This window comes from Ranitomeya variabilis, chromosome 6, assembly GCF_051348905.1.
Source record: "Ranitomeya variabilis isolate aRanVar5 chromosome 6, aRanVar5.hap1, whole genome shotgun sequence".
NCBI lineage: Eukaryota > Metazoa > Chordata > Amphibia > Anura > Dendrobatidae > Ranitomeya > Ranitomeya variabilis.
In genome coordinates this window covers 514,074,785-514,101,365 of record NC_135237.1, presented here as the reverse complement: position 1 = coordinate 514,101,365, position 26,581 = coordinate 514,074,785, and the positions used below count along the sequence as shown (strand labels likewise).

The window sequence follows — 26,581 nt, the reverse complement described above, 5'->3', positions numbered from 1 at the left end:
CTGTGAGCGGCGGCACTTTGATTGCAATCAAATTGCCAGGTCATGCTTACAGCCGCTGCTCGAAGTATAGTGAGACATGCATTTTAGTCCCTACGTACACGTCCTATGACTGAAAGCTGGCGGATCCCGGCAGGGAATAAGTTCATTTTATCCCGGTAGCCGAACTTTTAGTATGGCGGCAGGGTAGCATTGTGACTCTGTTAACATGCAAATTAACCCATGCAAGTAGGATTTTCCGAGGTGACAGGTTCCATTTAAAGAGTCCATTTTTATTAGAGGTGTCTCTAAACACATCTAGGGGGCAATTCATTAAGACTAGCGTAGCACACTCACCCAGTTTGCTGGCATACATTATAAGGCGCATGCCACTTAATGAATTTGGCGCATCTTCTTAGTAGCATGCGCCTTCATGCGTCACACTGGAAATGCAGTAGTAGTATTTTTGATATAGGAAACGGTGGAACTTTTAATGAATAGGATGTGCGGTCACTCCCTGTCCTGTCCTGACCCATTTTAATGGAGCTGATTCAATCTGACTACGGCATCACACCCTTCTTTAATTTTTCAGTGAATCAGCCATCACAAATTGGTAGGGCAGAGAGTAACAAAGCTCCATTACAGTAAGGAGTCCTTGTTTTCACTTCTGGAAACATTTTGTAACCCATTATAAGTCTTTGTAATCACCGCCTGACTCTTTTATTGCCAGCCTGATTTGTGCACACATACGCTGCACATACTTTGTGGAGCAGGCTGTCAATCAAAGTGCCAGGGAGTGATTACAGTGCACTCACTTTACAGTGAGTGATGACTGAGGCACCGCCCCAATGACTTGATAGCGTACTGGGAGGAAATACATTAATTTTCCCCCTATAGGCACTGCCCTAGTAAGGCAGCCTAAGGGTACGTTCACACAGGCAGGACTTTTTTGCTGCTTTTTTTTGCTGCTTTTTTTTATGCTAATTTTCAGCTGCTTTTTACAGTACCATTAAAGCCTATGAGATTTCAGAAATCTCAGGCCATGTGCACACGTTAAGTATTTTTCGCGTTTTTTTCGCTATAAAAACGTGATAAAAACGCAAAAAAATTGCTTACATATGCCTCCCATTATTTTAAGTGTATTCCGCATTTTTTGTGCAAATGTAGCCTTTTTTTCCGCAAAAAAATAGCATCGCGGAAAAAAAAGCAACATGTTCATTAAAATGCGGAATTGCAGGGGATTCCGCACACCTAGGGGTCCATTGATCTGCTTACTTCCCGCACGGGGCTGTGCCCACGATGCGGGAAGTAAGCAGATTATGTGCGGTTGGTACCCAGGGTGGAGGAGAGGAGACTCTCCTCCACGCACTGGGCACCATATAAGTGGTCAAAAAATAAGAATTAAAATAAAAAATAATGATATACTCACCCTCGATGTCTTCCCGCCTCCACTGCATGCTGTCGCTTCGGTTCCTGTAGCTGATGTGCGGTGAAGGACCTGCCGATGACGTCACTGTCCTGTGATTGGTAGTGAGCGGTCATGTGACCGCTCACGTGACCGTGACGTCACGGAAGGTCCTGCGCGCAGAGACCAGCTATAGGAAGAGGAACGGACGCCGCTGAGGAGATGTCTGGGTGAGTATAACCTTTTTTTTTATTATTTTATTATTTTTAAACATTCGATCTTTTACTATAGATGCTGCATAAGCTGCATCTATAGTAAAAAGTTGGTCACACTTGTCAAACAGTATGTTTGACAAGTGTGACCAACCTGTCAGTCAGTTTTCCAAGCGATGCTACAGATCGCTTGGAAAACTTTAGCATTCTGCAAGCTAATTACGCTTGCAGAATGCTAAAAAAACGCGAAAAAAACGGAAAAAAGACGCAAAAAAAAAAATGCGGATTTCTTGCAGAAAATTTCCGGTTTTCTTCAGGAAATTTCTGCAAGAAATCCTGAACGTGTGCACATACCCTCATGCACACACGTTGGTTTTTTGTTTGATCAGTATTTTCTGCTTTGCTGCTTTTTTTGGACATAGGGCATGTCACTTCTTTCAGCGTTTTTGCTGCGTTTTTGCAGCGTTTTTTCACCCATTGACTTGAATGGGTGATGAAAAAAACGCTGCAAAAACGCATGTAGCATTATTTGCTGCGTTTTTTGTGCAGAAAATCATGGCCAGCAGGAAGGGATCTCACAGCCAAGAGCTTAGGGGTGTGGTTAGTGAGGTGTGAAGAGCCATTGTGAGCCATTGTGAGGTGTGAAGAGCCATTGTGAGGTGTCCTAGCAGCTGAAAATTGGCATAAAAAAAAACTGCAGCAAAAATCTGCAGCAAAAAAGTCCTGTGTGAACGTACCCAAAAAACGCACCAAATACGCACCAAAAAAACGCACCTAAATTAGCATAAAAAAAAGCAGCAAAAAAAAGCAGCAAAAAAGTCCTGTGTGAACGTACCCTAAAACTGTTTTAATGCTATTTACCTGCAGATTATCCTAGTTCTGTTTTTTTTGCATCTAAACCTTCTTTTCTCTAGATGTAGATCTCTTGTCTTGGGTACAAGGCAGGCCCAAGTACAGACAGATTCTTGGACAGATTTCCATATTTCCCATTCATACTGTACATGAATGAATATATATGAATGGTAGATCTTGTGGTACCTACTTTATATAGATATTGTAATATAGTCTGTCATGATAATGGGACTACTGAAAGGATTTCTGTACAGAAGAGGAAGTGTGAGTCTAGCATAAAGCCTTGTGGCCAGTGTGAAAATGATAAAAAATGTAAAAAAAACCCCAAACAAATATTTGATTTAAACACGTCATTTTTAGCGATGAGCGAGTGTACTTGTTGCTTGGGTTTTCCTGAGCACGCTCAGGTGACCTCCGAGTATTTATGACTGCTCGGAGATTTAGTTTTCATCGCGGCAGCTGAATGATTTACAGCTACCAGCCAGGCTGAGTACATGTGGGGGTTGTCTGGTTGCTAGGGCATCCCCACATGTAATCAAGCAAGCTAGTAGCTGTAAATCATTCAGCTGCTGGATGAAAACTAAATCTCCGAGCAGTCATAAATACTCGGAGGTCACCTGAGCGTGCTCAGGGAAACCAGAGCAACGAGTACACTCGCTCATCACTAGTCATTTTCTGATTCCGCGTTCCCGTTAAGTGGTTATTTATGAAGAATTGACTTACATATCTCTTGATAATTGTTTCTCACACTCTACTATCTAGTGATTATGATCATGTCTATGTGATCATTTCAGATATAACACTTTCTTGTCAGAAGATGCTGGACCAAACACCTTGGTGGCCACGGTCCATGCAAAAGATCCCGATGGAGACAGCGTAGCATACTTCATTGTTGAAGGAAATGAAGAGGGAAACTTTGACTTGGACAGTCAGAAAGGTAGAAAATACCCAATTTCCAAGCAAACGTACATAGAATTCTACCGCTATACGTTGACTATGATTATACTGTGTCTTATACGAGGACTCCGTCATTCAATGCTTTTCGCAGGTATCTTAAAACTCCGTGAAACGCCGCTGCCAAGGCTGCTGAGGACTCAGTATATATTGAACGTCTCCGCAGTGGATGATAACTCCTCGGGGGGAACCTCAAGTTTGAGCAGCTTCACCCATGTAATTATAGGAATAAACGATGTTAATAACAACAAGCCGATCTTTCGAGAGGTAAGACCATCTTTCGAGAGGTGAGAGGATCTTTCGAGAGGTGAGCCGACCATGAGAGCGTTATACTCCAGCACTGATATAAAAGTAAAAAAAAAAACCACTGTATATTTCTTCCTCTTTAACCGTTTAAGCACCGGGGAAATTTTTCGTTTTTGTGCTTTCATTTTTTTTTGCTCTCCTTCTTCCATAAGCCATAACTTTTTTATGTTTCCCTCAACAAACGTATTGGTTTTCGTTGGGCGAGTTGTACTTTCATTCATTTTACCATATATTGAACTGAAAAATTTGAAAAACAATTCTAAGTGAGATGAAATGGTAAAAAAAACTGCAAATGTTTTTTAATGCATTCATTGTGTAGTGAAAATAACCTGGAAACACGATTGTCTAAGGAAAATTGTCAGCAGGATCTCACCCCACAAATTATTTATATGCACAACTAGCTCTTTCAAAGACAAATACAGCAATACCTTTACATGGCAAGTCCGTGCCTTCGTTACTCATAAACCAGCATTTTAATTGATATACCAACGAGTCTGAAGGGCTATGGTAGATTTGAAGCCTCTGTCACTCCAGCTCTATTTCCCGCCCAGCATTGCCTCCTCCTGCTTGACTGACAGTTCTTTTGCCTGAAGTCACACAACATTCAACTGTCAGTCAAACTGGAGGACTCAGGGCTGGTTGGGGAATAGAGCTGGAGTGACAGAGGCTTCAGATCTATCTTAGCGCTACAGCCTCATTTGCATATCATTTCAATGTCTGATTTCTCAGTAATGGAGGAACGGACTTGCCATGTAAAGGTATTGCTGAACTTGTATTTGAAAGAGCTACATGCACATATAAATAGTTTGGGTTGTGCTGACAGATTCCTTTTAAGTCATGTAAAAAAAATTAAGAGTATTGTAGAAAAATGTTTTTGCTTTTGTCACCATTTTCTGGGACCTACAACATCTTTATTTTTCTGAGGGAGCATTTTTTTTTTCTTTGCTATCAATTTTGTGCACATAAAATGCTTTGATTTTTTTTTATTATTACAATTTTTTGGGAGTTGAGGTGACCAAAAGAATGATTTTTTTTTTTCTCTTTGTGGTGTTTATTGATCAGGTTAATTAATGTTATCTTTTAATATATCTGACTTTTATGAACGCGGCAAAGCCAAATGTTTATTTTTTTTTTTTTATTACATTCTTTATTTTTTTAGGGGGGGGAGGGGGAATTGAATTCTTGCATCCGCAATCGTTTGATCATTTGCACTATATATGGCAATACCAACAGTATACAGTGAAAATCTCAGTCTCCTGTTGAGCTGAGCCTATGGCAGACCCCCGGCAGTCATAGTAACCCGTTGGTACTCCATGATCACGTTGTAGGATAACGCCAATGTGCGCAGCTGCTGACTCACGTACCATTTAAATGCTGTTGCCAGAGCTTGACAGTGGCATTTAAATAGATAACAGCCACGACCAGAGTTCGGCACCAGTCGCGTCTGTTAGAGACAGATGTTGGCTACAATATGACCGGTATCTGCCACATGTGGAGGGAGCTCCATTCCTGAGCCCTCGCTACCTCTGCAGATCCTTTCTCAGGATATTAATCCACGGACTAATGGGAAGGGAATAGGGATTAAAAGACAGACGTAGCTGGAAAAGTCAAACACATTTTCCTAGGCATGTTTAAATCATTTTGGAATCTTACTCCCTAAATCCAGACATTTCAATGATAAAATCTACAGAATTCTACAGATTCTTTCCCCACAAGCTTATATATATATAAATCTGTACAGCTTCTCCTGCTCGGCAACATGATGCCCACAGATTGCACAGCATTTCCAAGCTTATAGGTTCCCTTTAGATATGCAAGTTATGACTTATATTCATTACTACTAAACCTACAAGATATGAGTTCTTGTGTCCTTCCTCTCATATTTAACAACTCAAAAATGCGTCTTTTACAACCTTTTTATTTCTATATGTCTCCATAGTGTTTTCAATATAGTGAGAACTCATGGGTTTCGGAGAACCAGCCTCCTGGTATTTTTGTACTACAAGTAGAAGCTCGTGATGCAGACAATGGCTTGAATGGAGAAGTGAAGTATGGATTAATGCACAGAGAAGACGCAAGCCCTGCGTTTACTATTGATGCCTATACGGGTAATATAAGCTCATAGGTATTATGAACTCAAACTGGTTTGCAGAAAATATACAATAGAAAGATAAAAGTATCCTATCCTGAGATTATACTGATCTGCAGGTTAAACATGACCTATAATTAATGATGAAAAAGATATAAACGGAATTTGTCAGATGGATCTACCCTGCTAAGTCGTCTATATGGGCATGCAGGTCATATAAAGCTGAATAAAATTATAACTTGATATCTGTGATCCAATGTTTTATTCCAGAGGAAGCCACATTTTTCTTATATGTAAATGAGCTGTTAAGATCTATGGGCCAGACATAGATCTCCCCGAGAATCTGCCTCCAAAGCTTATTTTAAAGAAAAGGGGGCGTTACCAGTGGGAAACATGTAATGACTGACATACTGCTCTCATAATAACACACAGCTATTCAATGAGATCAGAACTAACAGAGAACAGCAGAGCTAACACACTACAGCAGTAGTAAACTTTTTTCTCATTACAAAAACATTTGCAGTTGTCCTTTGATAGTGCTGTAAGCTCTGCTGCAGAGCGTGTGCCTGATTATAACCAACAGTACCGCAGAACTGAACCTTGTCTCGTTACAATTACACCAAACACATTTGCAGCAGCAGATATCGTCTCATAGTTTTTCAGCTTCTATCTAACAGGCAACCAATGTGGGCTAAGGGCAGTACAGCAGAGCTGACAGCACTATGAAAGGACAACTGTAGTTGCAAATATATTTGTAGAGAGATAAAGTTCACTTCTGCTCTACTGTGTTAGTTCTGACGACACTGCAGAGCATGTGTGATTATTTTAGTCAGTCAGTTACTACATGTCTCACACTGGTATCTCTCCCCTTCATTTAAAATCTGCTGTGATGGAAAATTCTCAGGGAGATCTATGATTGGCCCATAGAGCTTAATAGCTCATTTATATATGAGAAAAATTTGGATTTTTCTGGACTAAGCCATCGGATTGCAGGTATCAAGGTATCATTTTATTCAACTTTCTATGATTTGCCTGCCCATATAGATGGCTTAAATGGTTAGATCGTACTATCAGATTCCCTTTACGAAAAAAATGTATAAATGTTATGCAATTTGTGTGGTCATCTTTCCATGTTTATATACGTAGGTGTGATCACTACCACTCAGAGCTTTGATCGTGAGAAGCAAAGGGAGTATACAATCTCAGTGACCGCCACAGATCAAGCTCAAGAGCCCTTAATTAGTGTTTGCCAAATTACAATTTTTGTGGCTGATGTCAATGACAATGACCCCAAATTCGAGAACAGTCATTACCAATGTGAGTGGACATCACATGTCAATCATGGCTAATACTAGCATACTGTAGGTATACCAGTCAGATCTCATCCACACCTTCCTTTTATTTTTTCCTTTCTAGATTTTCTTCGTGAAGACACACCAGTTGGTACAAGTTTTCTTCGTATTACTGCCCTAGATGATGACCAGGGAGTCAATGCTGCCATCACATACTCAATTATCCATCAACAGCCAGAGTATTTCCAGATGAACCCCAGCACAGGATGGATTTATGTCAATTACCCAATATCCAAAGTAACTATGAAAAAGGGTCTGTGTTTTTCCCAACAACAGCACCACTCTTCTTTAGAGGTTGTGTCTGGCTGATCCCTATTTAGTTGAATGTGTTTGAGCTGCAAGTGTGAAGGGTTGAAATCAAAGAGCATTTCTTCAATCCAAAGAGCATTTTTTAAATCCATATACTATGTACATAATTTAACGATTTTTGCTTAACGCATATAATGCAGGGTGGTCCAAAAGTAGGTGGACAGTATGTGTAATAGGGTTATGAAGGGGGAGATTTATCAAACATGGTGTAAAGTGAAACTAACTCAGTTGCCCTTAGCAACCAATCAGATTCCACTTTTCATTCTTCACAGACTCTTTGGAAAATGAAAGGTGGAATCGGATTGGTTGCTAAGGGCAACTGAGTCAGTTTCACAGATCCAGTTTTCACAGATAAATCTCTCCCAAATCTGTTTTCTTTTCAGATAATTCTGATAACCCATAATGGCAAATATTTTAAATACAGATCAAAGAAAATTGATTTTAAATGACTATTGGAAATCTCAAAATGCTGAAACAGTTAGAGCAAATTGGGTTGAAACATTTGGTACTCAAGCCCCAAAGAGACAAACCATTTACCGCATTTGTGACAAATTCGATGCCACTGGCTCAATCCTTAATGCTCCAAAAACTGGCCGACCCAAAACAGTCTGTAAAGAAAATAATAAACAACTTGTTGCTGAAACATTTGTTCTGAGTCTAAAAAAGTCCACCAGAAGAGTCTCTTTAGAATTGGGAATTTCACGAGCTTCCATCATGCGAATCCTGAAATCTATTGGGTGGGAAGCTTATCGTCCACGTCTAATTCATGGTTTATTGGAGGATGATCCAGACAGGCGGCTGCAATTTAGTGAGATTATGCTTAACGAAATTGAAGAAAATCCAGTAATTTTAGATAACATGTGGAGTGATGAAGCTTCTTTCAAATTATCTGGCCATATTAACAGACATAATTGTATTTACTGGTATAATGAGAACATGCAATTAACATTAGAGCAACAACTAAATGAGCCTGGTGTCAATGTTTGAGGTGGTATTTCAAGTTTTGGTGTTTTTGGACCATTTTTTTTTTGTTGATGGAACAGTCACAGGAGATAAGTATCTCGAAATTCTAATGAATCAAGTTGTTCCCCAGTTACAGCAACAGCCTAATTCAAATGACCTTTATTTCCAACAAGATGGGGCCCCTCCACATTATTCAAGAGTAGTCCTCGAGTATCTTGATGAAACATTTCCTAATAAATGGATTGGCCAAAGAGGCCCACTTGATTGGCCGGCACGTTCACCAGACTTGACCCCAATGGATTTTTTCTTTTGGGGAGTACTCAAGAACAAAGTTTATAGTCGAAAACCAAAAAGTGTCAGTGATTTGAAAAATTACATAAGGGATGCATTTCAATAAATTAATACCCAAAGAGACTTGTGCAAAAATGTTTGTCAAAGCGTAAGAGGCAGTCTTCAAAGCTGTTCAAACTTTGATGGAAAACACTTTGAGCACCTGCGTTGATAAAATTTAAGGGCTTTTGTATTAGTGTTCAGAATAAAATTTAATTGTCAATGTTATGCTTGTGTTAGTAAATATAATTTTATATATAAATCAAAATAAATGTTATTATTTTCTGTCCACCTACTTTTGGACCACCCTGTATATAAGATTGTTATCCATCCATGTAAGAAGGTTTTCCATTCTTCTGATTTTGCCTAGATTTCTTGCATCACTCGACACATTATTGCCAAAGATGGAGGCAACCGAAGCTCAAGTGTGGAGCTTTCCGTGACTATCACTAATGTTCTCAACCAGCCTCCTCGATGGGAACAGGCACGATATTGGGTGTCCATCCCTGAAAATATTACTCGTGATTCAAAGATTGTGGTATGTAGTGAACCATCTGATATTCGCAACAGTACTACTATGTAGGCTTTATATACTAGTGGCCGGTCCTTATTCACCTATGCACACCACAATCCTTTTTTATTAGCAGAGCTCTGCAGTGAGGTCAAAGCTAACACAAGCACAGCACAGCATTAGTAAGCAATGTCTCATTACAAACATATTTGCAGCAGCAGTAGTCTTCTGACAATGCACTACAGCAGGATTGAATGAACCTTGTCTCATTACTGGGTGTACTGCTTGAAGCTCAAATCTGCAGGAGAAAAGTTAAACTCTACTGTAGGGCCACCACTGGACTAATAAAGCATTATACAATGTCAAAGTTGATATTATTGGTCTGTCTATGTAATGCATGGGAAGGCTGGATCATCCAGAAAGAGGGAGGCTATCCAATCTGTACATTATAAACCTAAAAATGCGTAATTTGGAACAGGAAAATGAGTTTTAAATAGACAATCCCATTGATCTGTACACATTCCAAAAATATCGAATTACCTTTGTTGGTTTTTTAGCATTATTTGATTCAGATAAGCCAAATAGATGGTGTACAAGTAACCTCTGTATTTATTGCAGACTGTGAAAGCTACATCTCTGCTTGTTGATCCGCGAGTCACATACAATATAGAGGAAGGCCTTGTGCCAGAGACAAATAATCCCATCTGCTTCTACCTGAAGCCTAACAGAGTAGATGGCTCAGCCTCCATACTTCTGTCCGAACTACCGGATTATGAAAGGACCAAGTTCTTCACCTTGAGAATCCGAGCTCAGAACGTGGCCATTGTTCCTTCAGCTTCTTTCACAACTGTTTATATCAATGTGACTGGTGAGTGGCTTTAGGGTGTAATGATGAGTCTATTCCAGTTTGCTTACAGTTTAGAAATATATACACTGCTCGAAAAAATGAAGGGAACACTTGGACATCACAATATAACTCCAAGTCATTTACACTTTGGGAATATGAATCTGTCATAGGAAGCAAAAGTGATTGTGAACCAATTTGTTGCAAATGAAAGTGACAACAGGAGCACTGGAAAGGAACAGCAAGACAACCCATCGAATGGGAACAGTTTTGCAATTGGTGGCCATAGATAATTACTTTCTCCTTATCCTCCCTGGTTGTTTTTTTCAAGAGTTTTGTATTGTTTTAGTGCCTGTGTCAATACTGGTGCCATGAGGAAGCACCTGCAGATCATTCAGATTGCACAAGTAGTCCAGCAACTACAAGATGACACATCCATACTTGTCATTGCAAGTGTCTGCTCAGTACAGTCTCAAGACCCAGTTGTTACCTGAGGAGATCCAGATAGGGCTGTAGGAGGGCATCAACCCAGCAACAGGACAGGCACCTGCTCCTTTGTGCAAGGAGTTACATGAGGTCCTGACATCCTGTTGTAGGACCTGCACAGCCCGACATGGTGCAGCTCAATTTAGACTTTAGCCGAGAACATCAGAATTGGCATGTGTTCCATTGGTGCTTTGATCTCTTCACAGATAAGTGTAGGTTCACACTGAGCACACGTAACAGATGTGAAAGTCTGGAGGCGCCATCATGAATGTTATGCTGCTTTCAACATCATCCAGCATGGCTGGACTAGCCATAGCAGGGTTGACCTAGAAACAAGTATTCATGGTGCTCTGGTGGTCCTAGTCTTGGACCCAATAATGAGGCCTAACAAGGATACAACATAGACAATTTAAAGTGCAAATCATTAGCTGACAGATGTCCTTTATTGAATTTTTGAAATGTTTCACTAATAAGATATTAGTTTTTCATGATGATATGACCCGTGAGAGCAATGGAAACAGCACAATTTACAATGCAATCAGCTATAAATGAAAAGAGTGCTGAAAATAGTTGTGACACACGAGTGTGGATATCAGTAAGGAGATAGTTTTCACCATCTTGTCTTAGCTTCTGCTTTCTTACCTGTTGCCTAAATGATGTACTGGCCATCTTGCTATAGAGATTTCTTTCCTTTGTGTCCTTTACAGATGTCAATGACAATGTCCCGTCCTTCACTTTTTCTACTTATGAAGTGACTTTGCCAGAGGGAGCAGAGATTGGTTCATCGATAGTAGAAGTTAGAGCTACAGATGAAGACTCTGGACTTCATGGAAAGGTCCTCTCCTGTACTAACACTATGGGAAACTTACAAGGAACAGAAGGGTCAAAAATCACTTGGGGATTGTGCACTTGAGATCAATTTAAATGTGTTGTACCAAGAATATAAATTATCCCCCATCTATACTGTCTTATAGAAAAGCATGATCTGCTACACTATTCCACCCTTTTTTGCAGTATACAGCCATATTCCAGCACTGTAGAGGCAAAAAGCATATTTAGCTTTTGTTGGGACATTGGCGCCCTACAGATTTGCATAGCATTTCCCAGGGTGCACAGTAAGTTATTATCACAAACATAATACGAACAGACCCTAAAATCCCACTAGCTCACACTTAGTTGCCTATATTCTGTCTTGTCCATTTGTTTAGCGTGAGGAAGACATCTGAAGGCATCTAAAGGTACATGGTGCGTTTCCACTGATTAGCTGAAAGGCTGTTCACATCTCGGACATTTATGGATAATCCAGAGGATATGCCATAAATGTATTATAGATGTGTGACCTACATCTCGAGAATGAGACCCTGTCTTGTATCTCCTGGAATGGAGATCTATGGGACTTTCAACATTTGGCAAACAGTCACAAAGAAGGGCGAAATGGGTGGGACCCACATCCATCAGGCATTGGTGGCATGTCATGCGGATAAGCCAGAAATGTCAGAATTGGAAAAGCCTTTTTAAATGATCTTTCGTTATTTATAGGTTCAATACGTGATACTGAAAGATAGCAATGAAGACTACCAACATTTCACAATAAACCCCGAGACGGGAGTGATATACACAGCAAACCTCTTTGACCGGGAGAAACAAGCTTCCTATCTAATTGAGGTTCAGTCTCGGGACTCCACAGAGTCGGCTCGGCCAGGAACACGAGGACAGCCCAACACAGGTCAGGATAGCCGCTCCTCCTAGCAATTGTCATTTCCATGAATAATCATTTTCCAAACTAAAGCGATATGAAACAAGTACTTATTCACTTATCCAATACACTAATATCATTCTTTTCTCAAACTGAATTGCGTTATGTAAAATGTGACATTAGAGTAAAGGAGCCAAATGATTCACAAAGTTATTCAACTGCATAAAACTGATGTGAAAGAGTAAGGCTACGTTCACACGATCCGTTTTTCACTGCGGATTTTTCCGGTCCTTTTTCGGGGAAATCCGCAGTGGAAAACGGCGGTGCTTCTCTCGGCGGATTTGTGTCCTTTTTCTTCTGCGGATTCCACTGCGGAATTCCAACTGCAGTTTCCTATTGGTGCTGTTGGAAACCCGCAGCGGAATCCGCTGAAAGAATTGACATGGTACTTCTTTTTTCCGTTGGCAAATCCGCGCGGATTTTCCAGCGAAAAAAAGGATCGTCGGCACAGCGGGTTTTGTTTTCCATAGGGTAACATTGTACTGTACCCTGCATGGAAAACGGCTGCGGATCCGTAGCTGCAATTCCGCTACGGATCCGCAGCAAAAAACGGATCGTGTGAACGTAGCCTTAGAGTATTAGTATGCATCTGAGTGTCTGCCTCCATTATGCGTATATTGCCATAAATGATGCACGGGACAACGCTCTGCCGGCACTATTATAGTCTATGGCCCCGTTGGCACATATGTTCTAATACCTTTTGACGGGGGGTTCAGGCACAAGCCCCGACGGGACCCATGAGCGTGAAGATAAGCGCAATGTGAAAGTATGTTGAAGGATGTAGTTTTTTTTCAGCAGGAAAAACAAAGATAACTGCTAGTAAAAAATGCAAGTGTCATTTGTTCATTAAATCGCTGGAATCTTGGTCTCTGTCTCTGCATTATGCTGCTCCCAGATTAGGTAGCAAAAATTGGGTGACAAACTCCCTTTAAGTGATTTTCTCCATTGAAGATGCATTTTTTGGCTGCTCAGCCTAATTGATCCTAATGGTGAAAAAGTGCAGTAAAATGCTGAAAGTATTGACAAAAAATTAAAAAAACACCCTAGATCAAAAAAGCACAAGGAAAAAACTTCAATATGTGAATCATAAAAATGCAACACATGAATTCACTACAATATCTGAAATCTTGTACAAAAAAAAAATCACAGATTTTGCCACAAGTTCCTTGATGAATCCTCTGAAAAAAATTTGTAGCAGATTTTGTTGTGGATTAGATCCTGAATTCTATTCTATCTTGTTAAAATCTCATCTACGGTGCTATTACTGTAATAAGTTGCTGGTTTTCTGCCTGAAAATTCAGATGGGATATCTTCAGAGTTTCTGGCATATGAGAATGTCCCCTAAAAGTTTATTTCTCAGTGCTGGTTTTGAGGGGGATTGCCGCAACACAGGAACATACACATAATGTCTTTATCAGACGGATTCCGCCCGGAATCTACCTAAAATGTACCACAGGAAATGAACATAGTACACAGCATGTCCCCTACAACCTCCTATACATTATCATGTCCCCCACAGACCCCTATATAGTATGATGCCCCCACAGCTCCCTATATAGTACGATGCCTCCAGAAACCTGGAAATGGATAAAAGAAGTAAAATGTTAATAAATCGGTTGGCTTAGCTTGGAAGTCTATGTTTAAGGAAAAGATGCAGGTGGAGGAACTACCTCAAGAAAGACAGAAAATACACCATTGGAGGTTTTAGAGTTTTCCTGAAGCGTTTTCAGCTTGGAAAACTTGGCTTAAAGACACCATAGTCACAGTGCACATACCCTCAGAACTTATTCAGACAATAGTTTTTCTCATTTCTCTGTTTTTCACTGATAGCATTCATACCCATTATAGTCTATGGGGTAGTTCACATGTCCAACTTTTTCCTTGGATCCAGTTGTCCGCTCAAAAATCACAGGGACTAATCCGATTTTGTTCCGAGCCTCAGCTCAAACTCCCAATGTAAGTCTATTGATCTGTGAAAATATCGGACAGTTCTCAGATGCTATCTATATGCTCTTTTTTGTTGATGGAGAAACCTTCTACTTTTTTTTTCCATTGGAGAACTGATCAAACTCTGACAACTCTCTGACCAAAAACGCTGATGAAACTCGGACCGTTTTTTGTGTACGTGAAAAATCACTGCCCAAAGTTGTCACAAAACAAAAAACAACATTTTATAGATAAAACTGAAGTATGTCGCAAAAGAATACAACCTAAATCTGAAAATGACTTGTGATCTGTTTTCTCCTTAGATACGGCCTACGTGAGAATATTTGTAAGTGATGTCAATGACAATGCTCCAATGTTCCCACAGCAGAGATATGAGACCAGCGTGGAAGAAGATAAGGATGTGGGATATGTTGTCATGACCGTAAGCGCTGTTGATGAAGATGAAGGTAATATCTTTATTTAATTTGCCTTTTTTAAAATGTTTTTTTTTTGTCACTACATATCAAATGTCATCCAAGTGTGGCCCGTGCTGCTACCGGAAACATTGATATCTGACAGAGTCCTTAGAGAACTCCATCATTTGCCAAACCTATGCCGAATTTTGATGATTTTTAGGAAAAAATGCTCAGGAACCCTAACACGAATCTGAATGTGCAACTTTCATGCCGAATCTGAGATTGGCGAATGTTTTCCAAACAAGTTCGTTCATCTCTAATAATGAGGAACTTTATTATCTTTTGTGGATTGTAAGAAGATCTTTGGTTAAAATAGTGTTACTCTATGCAGGTGCCAATGCAAATCTAAGATACCAAATCACCAGCGGGAATGACAAAGGGATATTTGATGTGGAACCAGAGATTGGAAGAATATATATCACCCAGAGACTGAACTATGAGCAAGAGGCAAAATTTGAGCTTAGACTGGTGGCTTCAGATGGAAAGTGGGAGAATCATACCTGTGTCGTTATCAATGTGATCAATCTAAATGATGAGCCACCTGTCTTTACACAGAGTGAATATCAGGACAGCATCGTGGAAGAAGTGACTGATCTCCCCACGTTTGTGCTGCAGGTAATCATAAAGCTCCCGATTCATCACTGGCGTTTTTTAAGCCACTTTTCTTTTTTTGTCTTGTTGTATTCTCTGGTGTCTATTGTGCCAAATTTATAAAAATGGCGCGTGCAGTTCATGGCGTACAAAATGGGCTTCTTCCCGTTGTTAGGCTTTTGATACATTTTTTAACAAAAAGTTGCATCTTTTTTCAAAATGTCGCAAAAAAAATGGTTACTTTTGGGATTTCGTGCATAAAATCACTCCATGAGGATAATGGAGTGGAGTTGCGCCAAATTTAGTGACTTTAAAAAAAATTGCAAATAAAGAATCAGCTGAAAACATCTGGAATCAATAAACTTCACCCACAAAGCTGAATAAAAAAAAAAACAAAAACAGGCAAGCACATATAAAATAAAAATAAAAAATGCGCAAATATCATAATGAATTTCGTGCAAACAAAAAAAGGCACAAAACTAGACAAAAAGGAGCAAAGCCAATGATGAATGGGGCCAAAGTTCTAGAAGTTTTAGGGAGGAAATGGAATCATTGATCTCCTTGTACTCTATTGTTCCTGGACAACTGTATTTATAAAATATCATTTCTATTTTTTGCAGGTTTCAGCTACGGATCCTGATGAAGAAGCAGATCAAAGTGCTCTCCTATACACTTTACATGGGCAGGGTGCCAACAGTGAATTTGTCATTGACCAAATCAATGGAAAAATCTTTGTGCACAAGTCTCTAGACCGAGAACAACGCTCTACATGGCATCTCCTTGTTCTTGCCACAGATGAGAATGGTGAAGGACTGACAGGTTTTGCTGATGTGATTATTGATGTTAAAGATGTAAATGACAACCCACCAATGTTCCTCTGCATGTACGATGGCTGCTTCATGGGATACATCCCAGAAAACTCGCCAGCAGATACTACAATTATGGAGATGACAGCATTAGACTTAGATGATCCAAAGTCTGGAACCAATGCCATTTTGACTTACAGAATAGTCCAAAATATCAAGAGTGAATTAAACCTTAATTTATTTGCAATTCATCAATCTACTGGCGCCATATATACTGTACTGGGTTCTTTGGATCGTGAGAAGGAGGATAGATACCTTATTGTTTTAGAAGCAAAAGATGGAGGAGGTCTAACCGGAACTGGCACTGCCACCATTCTAGTATCTGATGTGAATGACCATGCACCATTCTTCACACAGAAGCTTTACACAGCCTTTGTTCCTGAAAGCTCTGGTATAAATAGTGAAGTGACTGTTCTACAAGCCTGGGACAACGATGAAGGAGAAAATGCAATTATGGTGTTTAGTATTATTGGAGGAGACGATGACCGCAAATTTTTTATAGAGACAGATAAAATCCATAAACGGGGCATCATTCGTCTTAGGAAAAGAATGGACTATGAAAAACCCCATGAGAGAACATTTAATCTGACAATAAAAGTAGAGGACATGGACTTCTTTAATGTTGTCTCCTGTATTATTCATGTTGAAGACTCAAATGACCATGCCCCTTTGTTCTACCCACAGTTTTATGACATTGCCCCTTTGCCTGAAGATGTCCCAGTTGGCACAACGGTGGCTCAGATATCAGCCATAGATTTAGATTCTGGATTGAATGGTATGTTTTCCTATCACATACTGAATTCTTCAGATCCTGGTAGTCAGTTCTGTCTTGTTGGTGATGGTTACATTGTGGTCTCCAAACCATTAGACAGGGAAACATCTCCCCATCACCGGCTGGTGGTATTGGCAACAGACATGGGAAAACCAGTGCTTACAGGAAGTTCAACCATATTCGTAAGCCTTCAAGATCTCAATGACAATGCTCCTGGATTTGAAGCTCAGTATAGCCCCATGATTTGGGAAAATACAGAGTATCCACATGTCGTCCAAATAAATAAGACATCAACACTGTTATACGCTACAGACAATGACACAACGGAAAATGGTCCTCCTTTTGCCTTCTATTTATTGACTGATCCACAAAACTCCAATGACTTCAGTTTAAAAGACTTCCACAATGGGAGCGCTATGATTACTGCTCTGCACAGTTTTGACAGGGAATTACAAAAAGTGTTTTATTTAACAATTTTAATAACTGATAGCGGAAGCCCTCCCATGACTTCAACCAATACATTAACAATCCTAATAGGAGACAGAAACGACCATCCTCATTCTTCTGGAAACATGGATTGCATTGTCTACACGTATAAGGGTAATGCAATGTACGACTACCCATTGAAAGTGCTAGATAGCTAATGTTCAGCTATCTTATTTCAAGAAAAGACATTTTTTGCTAAATTGATGGAAAAGGAAGTGCAGTCAAATTGGTTGTTACCTTTGAATTATCCTCTGTTCTATATCATGTTATCGGGATGGCACTGGAGCCTCCACCAATGCTGCCTCCATAACTCCAGTAGACTCATTGTACACGGCCACATGGACGTGCAACCACCTGTCCCTCATCTGGCAGCAAGAGGGTGTGGGCTTCGGGTCTCACACATTTGTTTTTCTTAGTGGGCTCCACCTAGTACCTATCAATTTATCATGAGCAAAGTAATAAGTGGTAAAACAACAAAAATACAAATACACTTGCCTATCCTGATTTATCACTTTTGAAAAGTCCAAATGGTCCACCGATTCTGCCCTTAGGGCTCATTTCCACTGGCGAGGAAAACGGACGAGTGCAATCCGATAAAAAATCGGATTGCACTCGGACCAATGTTATTCAATAGGTGTCTTTTCATTTGCGATTTTTTTCTCAGACGAAATCGGACTGAGAAAAAAATCGCAGCATGCTGCGATTTGCTGCGAGTCTCGGACGAGACTCGCCAATGCAAGTCAATGGGTGCGAGAAAAAAAATGTACGGAATACGGACCATCCGTATTCCGTCCGTTTTTTACGGATACATCACCATTCTGTGGTCTATAACACTGTCCATGGTCCTGTAAATGATTGTCTAAAAATAGTTGCAGAGAAAAAAAACGGATTGCATACGGATGTCATACGGATGTAAAACGGATGGTGCGATTAAAAATCGCATTGCACTCGCATTACACTCGCATGACAATCGCATACGCTACATCTCTTTTTTCGGTCCAGATTACGGACCGATTTGTCTCTCGCCAGTGGAAATGAGCCCTAACATGTATTATATGTTAGATATATTTCTTGGAAAGAGGTTTATTTCCAGGCATATTTAATATCACTCGCTGATGATTTTTCGACATAATAGGTTTCAGATTCTATATCAAGAGTTTATTACATGGTGTCTTCTATAACAGGCATACTTCCAACACTCATCCTTGGAAAAGTTCCAGCACCAGATCTAGATGACTGGGAGCACAAAATGTATTATTTGGAAAGTAAATCAAGGTAAATGCATGGTGCAAAAATAGAAATACCCTACCATTTACTGCTATATGTACACACTCCATAACATGGGGTCTACATTTATGTCAGAAAACCACTCTATATAACATTAGTGCATGGAGAAGACATTGGGATACATGCCACAGTTCTTCCAGTGTATATTAACATCTGTGATGTGCGATACTAGCTTCTCTTGATCACCCACAGTACTCCATGTGTCCCTCTTATAATATAACCTCCATATTTCCCTCTGGAAATATGGACAAAATATGAAAATATGGACTCCATATATTCCTCTAAGAATATGGACTCTATTTGTCTCTCTTACAGTATGACCTTCATATGTCCCTCTTACGAAATGACCTCCATAAATCCCTCTTACAATATAACCTCCATATGTCCCTCTTATAATATGACCTCCATATGTCCCTCTTGCAATATGACCTCCATATGTCCCTCTTACAATATGATCTCCTTATGTTCCTCTTACAATATTACCTCCATATGTCCCTCTTATAATATGACCTCCATATGTGTCTCTTACGATATGACCTCCATATATCCCTCTTCCAAAACGACCTCCATAAGTCCCTATTACAATATGACCTCCATATGTCCCTCTTACGATATCACCTCCATATATCTCTCTTACAATATGATCTCCATATATCCCTCTTAGAATATAACCTCCATATGTCCCTCTTATAATATCACCTCCATATGTCCCTCTTACAATATAACCTCAATATATCTCTTACAATATCACCTCCTTATGTCCGTCTTAGAATGTAACCTCCATATGTTCCTCTTATAATATGACCCCCATATGTCCCTCTTACAATATAACCTCCATATGTCCTTCTTACAATATCCCCTCCATATGTCCCTTTTAAAATATGACCACTATATGTCCCTCTTACAATATGATCTCCATATGTCCCTCTTACAATATGACCTCCATATGTCCCTCTTACAATAACATCTATATATTTCCCTCTTACAATATGACCTCCATTTGTCCCTTTTACATGTGACTTCCTCCACATTTCCACCACATAAGCCTCTACTAGGAAAGTTCCAAAATGGTAAATGACCATACACAATTTCCTTAGAACATATCTGCTATTTGCGGAGGATTCAGATGCCAGACTCACAACCACACATTACCAGTCCTGGCATTTAACCTTTTTCTCATATTTTCTGTTAATGTGACAGGATCTTTTCAGTCCATGATGCATCTGGTTTACTGAGCATACGAGAAGGGGCCATACCTGGTGTTTATAAGGTGAGGGTCAGAGTGACGGATGGAGTATGGCCGGACGTGGTCTCCATTATTAAGGTTGTACTGATTGCTATAACCGAAGAAGATACCAACAATGCTATTGCCATAAGATTAAGAGGTAAGTCCACCTGTAGTCCTACAATACAAACATTAAGTAAAGGATGGGAGCAGACATGATCACCATAAGGGTCATTGTGAGAAGGTATGTTCTTCTCTATGTAACATATCTACAGACACACTACAGTTGCAGTTGCGACCAGGACCCATAGTTCAGGCTGATGTTGTCTGTGGCAGAGCATCCAATGTCCTGACTCTAATGGCTTCCTTACACAATAGACTAAATTCCACTAAACTTGGTGATATCGGCAGGATCGGCCGTCCGACTGTTTAATTCGTTTGTGGTCCTCCCAACTTTCCCCCAACAGATGATGTTGCTGGAGAGAAGGATTTGACAATGGCGGAGACTGGCGGCTGCTGTCTAACAGAGACCACAGGAGCATTTTTTAACATTAAACCTTAGTGCACTCTCATTAGTTCTCCAGTGACAGCCGATTGACCCGGTGACTTATATCCATACAGCCCTCCACCTCCATAGTCAGCTTTGCAGTACAGTACAGGCCAGGAGGCCTCCCTAGCACCTTCCATTACCCACTGGCACAGACCACCTACTGACCCAACCTGCAATTCACACCCTACATCCCTGTCAGTTAAGAGGTTCTGCAGCATCCTTTCTTCAGCCCTGTTCTGCATCACTTGAGATGTATTCAGTCAGAGCTTGTTGAGATGCTCCGGAGAGAATATTGGATGATGTATCCTTCTCAAAATGTTAATTTAGGGGATTGGAACTAAACCAGAGAGCACCGAACAGGCACTTGCTAATCATTTGATGTGTATGGGAGTTGATCCATTCTTCACTGGTATTATTTGGAGAAGTTTGAACTCAAATATATATCCATCATAGATCTGTAGATTTACACTGTAGGTTACATATTAAAAAAAGTTAATCAAAAGAAATTGGAATATCTATTTAATTTTATTCCATTAATTTGAATGGAGGATCCTTTGCTATTTTTTCCTGTTGATTCAGGTATCAGCGCAGAACAGTTTATAGCTCAGACACAAGGTGTGAAAATCAGTAAATACGAGCAGATGAAGACTCTCCTGACAGAAATCCTATCCTGTGCAGAAGATGATGTCCAGCTTTTCAGTGTACTGAATGTTCCTGGTCTGTCCAACTTTACAGACATTTGGATTTCCATTTCCAGACCGCCCTATCACCAGCCTGGAAAGTTGAATGGCATTGTTGCTCTGCATCGGGACAAGGTCTTACATAAATTTTGTATCTAAGTCCATGACTCTCTGTTTTTTGCCATATTGGTATATTTCATGTACATAGATTGGTGTAATCGCTATACTAAAAGATTCCATATTCTCCACAGTTAGAATCGGCATTGGGCATCCAAGTGACTCAGATTGGAGAAGAAGAGTGCAGGAATGCACAGTGTAGCCACAAGGCGGGATGTGTCATTAGAAACCTATATAAACATGTCCCAACGATGATCAGAACTGACAACGTCTCCTTTGGGTCAGTGACTGTTGCAACTTATTTCCAATGTTCCTGTGCTTCTCGGGAGAATGAGCACCTTTCCTGCTCCTCATATCTCACTAATCCTTGTCTGAATGGGGGTACCTGTGTGGACACGGAGCTCGGATATAGGTAACGTATGGAAATCTGGAAAACTGACAGTTTCTTGGATTATATGATTGCTAAATACAGATTGGCTATGAACCCTGGATGTTCGGGTCTGGCGGGTTCAGACGAATAGTTAAAAAAAAGTTTGGGCTCGGGTTCTGACACTTTGCCCGGCTCTTCCCACTTGTCACGTGGCGGTGACAAGTGGGGTTCATGCTTGTGGGGTTGATGTCACCTTTGTAACATCAAACCCACTACTTAGTAATGGAGGGGTGTCTATAAAACACCTTTCTATTACTAATCCTATACTTATATTGTAAATAAATACACAGTCAGAATAAAGCCTTTTATTTGAAATAAAAAAACACACGTTTCCATTTTTATTTAGAAATAACAAACACATTTATACTCACCTAACACCCATTCCATTGAAGCCCTCAAAAATCATAAAATAATAAACAAAATACCTAATGCCTAATTGCACTGAAGCCAATGTCTCCTGTAAAAAAATAAAAAATAAAAAACAACCATATCCCTCATCTGTCCATGTTCTCTCCCATTCCATAATCCATGTCTGGGGATAAACAGTTTTCTGCCTGAACGGTGCCAAAATGTGACCGTCCAGGCTGAGAACCGCTAGTGAATGAGCTGCTGCAAGCTCAGCCTCAGTGACTAGTGGTAATGTCATCAAGGTTATCGCTGGTCACTCAGGCTGTGTTCCCAGCTGGGTCCCTGAACTAAGGTGACCTCGGTGAGATCACCGCTAGCACAGTGAGGAAAAGTCTCACGGTGCAGCTCTGAGCTCAGAGAATTCACTGGGAGAAATGTGAAATTAGGCAATGCAAAGCTCGTTAAACGGTGGATAGTGAGTTTTATGATTGGTACTTACAATAGTTGGCAGTAGAGTTCAAGTACTCTTCCTCTCTGAAGAGGCAAATTGAATATAAATATTGAAAGAATTGACCATATGATTATACCATCCTCCCTTGCATTAATTCATGTGAATGGTAGAAAGCACTATCTGATATGGTCAAGTATGTCTGCCTTGGCATGGTTATGGTGTGAAAGTGCAGTAAGACTTGACAAACTCTCCCGCTTCCCAATCTGCCCCATCCCTCCTCGTTATGTTTTTCATGCCAGCATGTCTGGTAGTTGACTCACTGGTCAAATGCCTCAACCAACCTAAATTGGTATTCCAGTTGCAAGAAGTTATCACCTAATTCAATTTGAAGACATTTTCTCTAATCAATAAGATGGCATTTTTGGAGAGAGCCAAGTTCGGCGCTCTCTTACATCCAGTAGTGATTGGAGCATGGGTGAAGATGTGCACTGCCACTCTGTTCAGAGGGTGAACAAAAGAGCACCATAACAGCAATAGGTTGGGGTCTCAGTGCTCAGTTGTTGGACCCAAACTGAATGAAAAAACTGTACAAAAGGAGATAGGAGAGAGGAGGAGGGTTGGAAGTATAGATGGATCCATTGCTGTAATCAGAAACCAGTGGGTGCCGTATCTGCTATTGATAAAAGAAAAAATATTAGTGTAGTTACCGGCACAGAATTACTTAATAATGTCCTATATCTCCGATAAAACTTCCTAACAACACTAAAGCACACAAAAGACGGTACAATAACCGTCACCTCAAAGAAGCAATCACATCCATATTATATCCAATAATCTTTTATTGAGAAAGTATAACAAAAAAGTTAAAAATAGCCACATATTCAAAATCTCACCATATTATAACCCCAAGGAGGGTAAACAACCGGCATATTTGGATAGACAATCAAAAGGAGTAAAGGTAGCTCTATATTTAAGTGTTCCTTCGTTGGATTTAAACACATAAAAATCTAAATGAATAATTCAGGTGCTGAATAGCATCCTAGTTACTCACAATTGCATATTATCACCTAGTATTGTACTAAAAGGATTATGTAGGTGCTAAAAAGCATCTTAATTGCTCACTGCTGCAGATAAACATAAAGCAATTGCACGTAATGTAATACAGTATATAAAGTGATTTACACCTCTTATATAAAAAAGTAAATAACTATCCGGCACTTGTGTGCTTTAGTTTCCAGCACAACCAGCTGGATAAAAACTGTAAGTTTATTGAATCAAGTTAAAAGTCCATAAAAGTTAAAAACCTCAACACCTTACTCATTTCTGGTGCACTAAGATGGCCTTCATTTTCCTCTGTATAGTGGCAATAATGCTTAGACTGTTGGGAAAATGTACCATTGCTCATGAAATTAATGTTTTGTAATATTGGCGGTCTCATTTGTTTGTCAGGTGTGAATGTTCTCCTGCTTTCCATGGACCAGAATGTCAGCAAACAAAACACTCATTTTCAGGGCAAGGCTTTGCCTGGTTCCCTCCAATGTTTCTCTGCTTTGAGAGTCATATCTCCCTGGATTTCATCAGTGAAGAAGCTGATGGTCTTCTTCTCTACAATGGTCCTATGGCATCCAAAAACCATGGGGAGTCAGAAGATTTCATTGCAGTAGGTGAGACTGTTATACATGATCGTCGGCTTTGATCATTAGATATCTGTATCATCTTTTGCTCTTGCAAATAGTTGGTGCTATAGGGAGAACAGAACGCCAGGCAACCCAGCTCCTGGGCCCTATAGTGGCTGCGTGGTCTCCGGTACGCCCCTAAAGGTGCTCAGTTTTTCTGTAGGTTGCTGAACTCCTGAGTACTTGTGTCAGTTAAGTTATTGCTTGTAATGAACATTCAACTAAATATTGAGGACATACCCTGGTCATTTGTGGTTGCACGGGCTCCACGGTGCACCATCCGCGTGGCCAAGGTCTCAGTACAAAAAATATATTATTTTATGTATAACTAAAATAGTGAAATCTATATTGCAGGGATAATTCATCCCCTAAATGATTGTATAAGTGATTTTATTTCCGTTTTTGACATCCTTTTAAGAGAGGATAATGTGACAATAATTGATACCATACTGTACTGTATGGTGTAGATAATAATGGACAGCTCTTCTGTCCTATTTTATGCAAGCATGTATCTGTGTGTTTCATACAGAGCTTCAACATGGATCCCCTTTCTTGGCTATTAACCATGGCTCCGGATCTCTCCTCCTCAAATTCAACAAGAAGTGGAATGTTTCCGATCGCCAGTGGCATAACATAAAGATCCAGAGTAATGGAAAGGTATACAACACTCACGCATCCCTTTATTATACTCACAGCGCGTCTTTTATACCAACACACAAACTGCGTCTTATAGTGGAATAATATAGAGATGAGAATGAAGATTTGAGGATTTGGTTAAACTTTGGAATTTGTCAAATTCCAAGTAAATTGCTCAGAGTAGAGCCCAATGTTTTATAAAAGTCCCCCATCTCTGACCGGCAGCTTTCTTCCTATTAGGGCTCATTCAGACGAGCGTATTAAACATCAGTGTGCTGTCCGTATGTAAAATGGAGAAAGTACGGACAGCACAAGGACCTGAGCATGAATGTTTTTACAAAGGCACTGATCCACACGCAAGCAGTTTCAGCAGGCACTACTCTGATCCATATTTCCGATCAGATTCACCCATTATAGGTACGCAAAAAAAAAAAGGAACACATACAGGTTACCATCCGCATGTCATGCATTGTTTCACAGATCCATTGCAATTATTAACATCGGAAAATGTATTTGGCCTTTTATTACTTATTAAATTGTTCATGTAAAAAACAGATGCCGTGCAGAGGTAGAACACGGACATACGGATGGCACACAGATGTAAAAAACGGACATATAGATGGCACATGGGTGTGAAAAACGGACATATAGATGGCACATGGATGTGAAAAACGGACATATAGATGGCACATGGATGTGAAAAACGGACATATAGATGGCACATGGATGTACAAAACAGACATAGAGATGGCACATGGATGTACAAAACGGACATAGAGGTGGCACATGGATATACAAAACAGACATATAGATGGCACATGGATGTACAAAACGGACATATAGATGGCACATGGGTGTGAAAAACGGACATATAGATGGCACATGGATGTACAAAACAGACATGTAGATGGCACATGGATGTAACAGACATAGACATGGCACATGGATGTAAAAAACGGACATATTGATGGCACATGGATGTACAAAACGGACATATAGGTGGCACATGGATGTACAAAACGGACATAGAGGTGGTACATGGATGTAAAAAACAGACATATAGATGGCACATGGATGTACAAAACGGACATATAGATGGCACATGGATGTACAAAACAGACATATAGATGGCACATGGATGTAACAGACATAGACACGGCACATGGATGTAAAAAACGGACATAGACATGGCACATGGATGTAAAAAACGGACATAGACATGGCACATGGATGTAAAAAACGGACATATTGATGGCACATGGATGTACAAAACGGACATAGAGATGGCACATAGATGTACAATGGACATACGGATGGGTCATGGATGTAAGAAATGGACATACAGATTACATACGGATGACAATAGAAATGAAAAATCATCTGATTTTACTTCTTCCCTGCTAATATCAGCTTCTGGAGCAGATAAAAAGATAGAGGAAAGTGATGAGGCCCCCCATACACATTACATAAGTCAGCAGAACTTGGCAATTTGGTGGGATTGGCTGACCATCATCTGTGTATCTATGGAGACCTCCCAAGTATCTCCAAAAGATTATATAGGGGGACATATGTAGCAGCGCCTTATCTCCATGACAGGTGGCTTATTCCCACGCAGAACAAAAGGATCAGGCAACTGAATTCCAGCTACCAGATCCTTTGTTCAGCATGGAGATAAGCCGTTGCCAGATACTTCTAGTAGTGGGTCTCTCTGTCTCTCTA

The 26,581-nt window shown here is 40.1% G+C and overlaps 1 protein-coding gene across 1 annotated transcript in view; it reads left to right on the top strand.

Moving 5' to 3' along the window:
• The window catches only part of LOC143783318 (neural-cadherin-like), a 99,547-nt gene that overhangs the window by 32,471 nt on the left and 40,495 nt on the right, over positions 1 to 26,581 (top strand). Inside the window, exons 7-24 of the mRNA XM_077271723.1 lie at positions 3,240 to 3,382; positions 3,494 to 3,666; positions 5,645 to 5,813; positions 6,941 to 7,111; positions 7,211 to 7,383; positions 9,119 to 9,286; positions 9,878 to 10,127; positions 11,297 to 11,424; positions 12,129 to 12,315; positions 14,595 to 14,738; positions 15,079 to 15,362; positions 15,959 to 17,576; positions 18,647 to 18,737; positions 19,950 to 20,134; positions 21,104 to 21,339; positions 21,456 to 21,733; positions 24,000 to 24,214; positions 24,756 to 24,883. Of these exons, the coding sequence (XP_077127838.1) occupies positions 3,240 to 3,382; positions 3,494 to 3,666; positions 5,645 to 5,813; positions 6,941 to 7,111; positions 7,211 to 7,383; positions 9,119 to 9,286; positions 9,878 to 10,127; positions 11,297 to 11,424; positions 12,129 to 12,315; positions 14,595 to 14,738; positions 15,079 to 15,362; positions 15,959 to 17,576; positions 18,647 to 18,737; positions 19,950 to 20,134; positions 21,104 to 21,339; positions 21,456 to 21,733; positions 24,000 to 24,214; positions 24,756 to 24,883 (4,741 nt within the window). The remainder of the gene's footprint in view (positions 1 to 3,239; positions 3,383 to 3,493; positions 3,667 to 5,644; positions 5,814 to 6,940; positions 7,112 to 7,210; positions 7,384 to 9,118; positions 9,287 to 9,877; positions 10,128 to 11,296; positions 11,425 to 12,128; positions 12,316 to 14,594; positions 14,739 to 15,078; positions 15,363 to 15,958; positions 17,577 to 18,646; positions 18,738 to 19,949; positions 20,135 to 21,103; positions 21,340 to 21,455; positions 21,734 to 23,999; positions 24,215 to 24,755; positions 24,884 to 26,581) is intronic.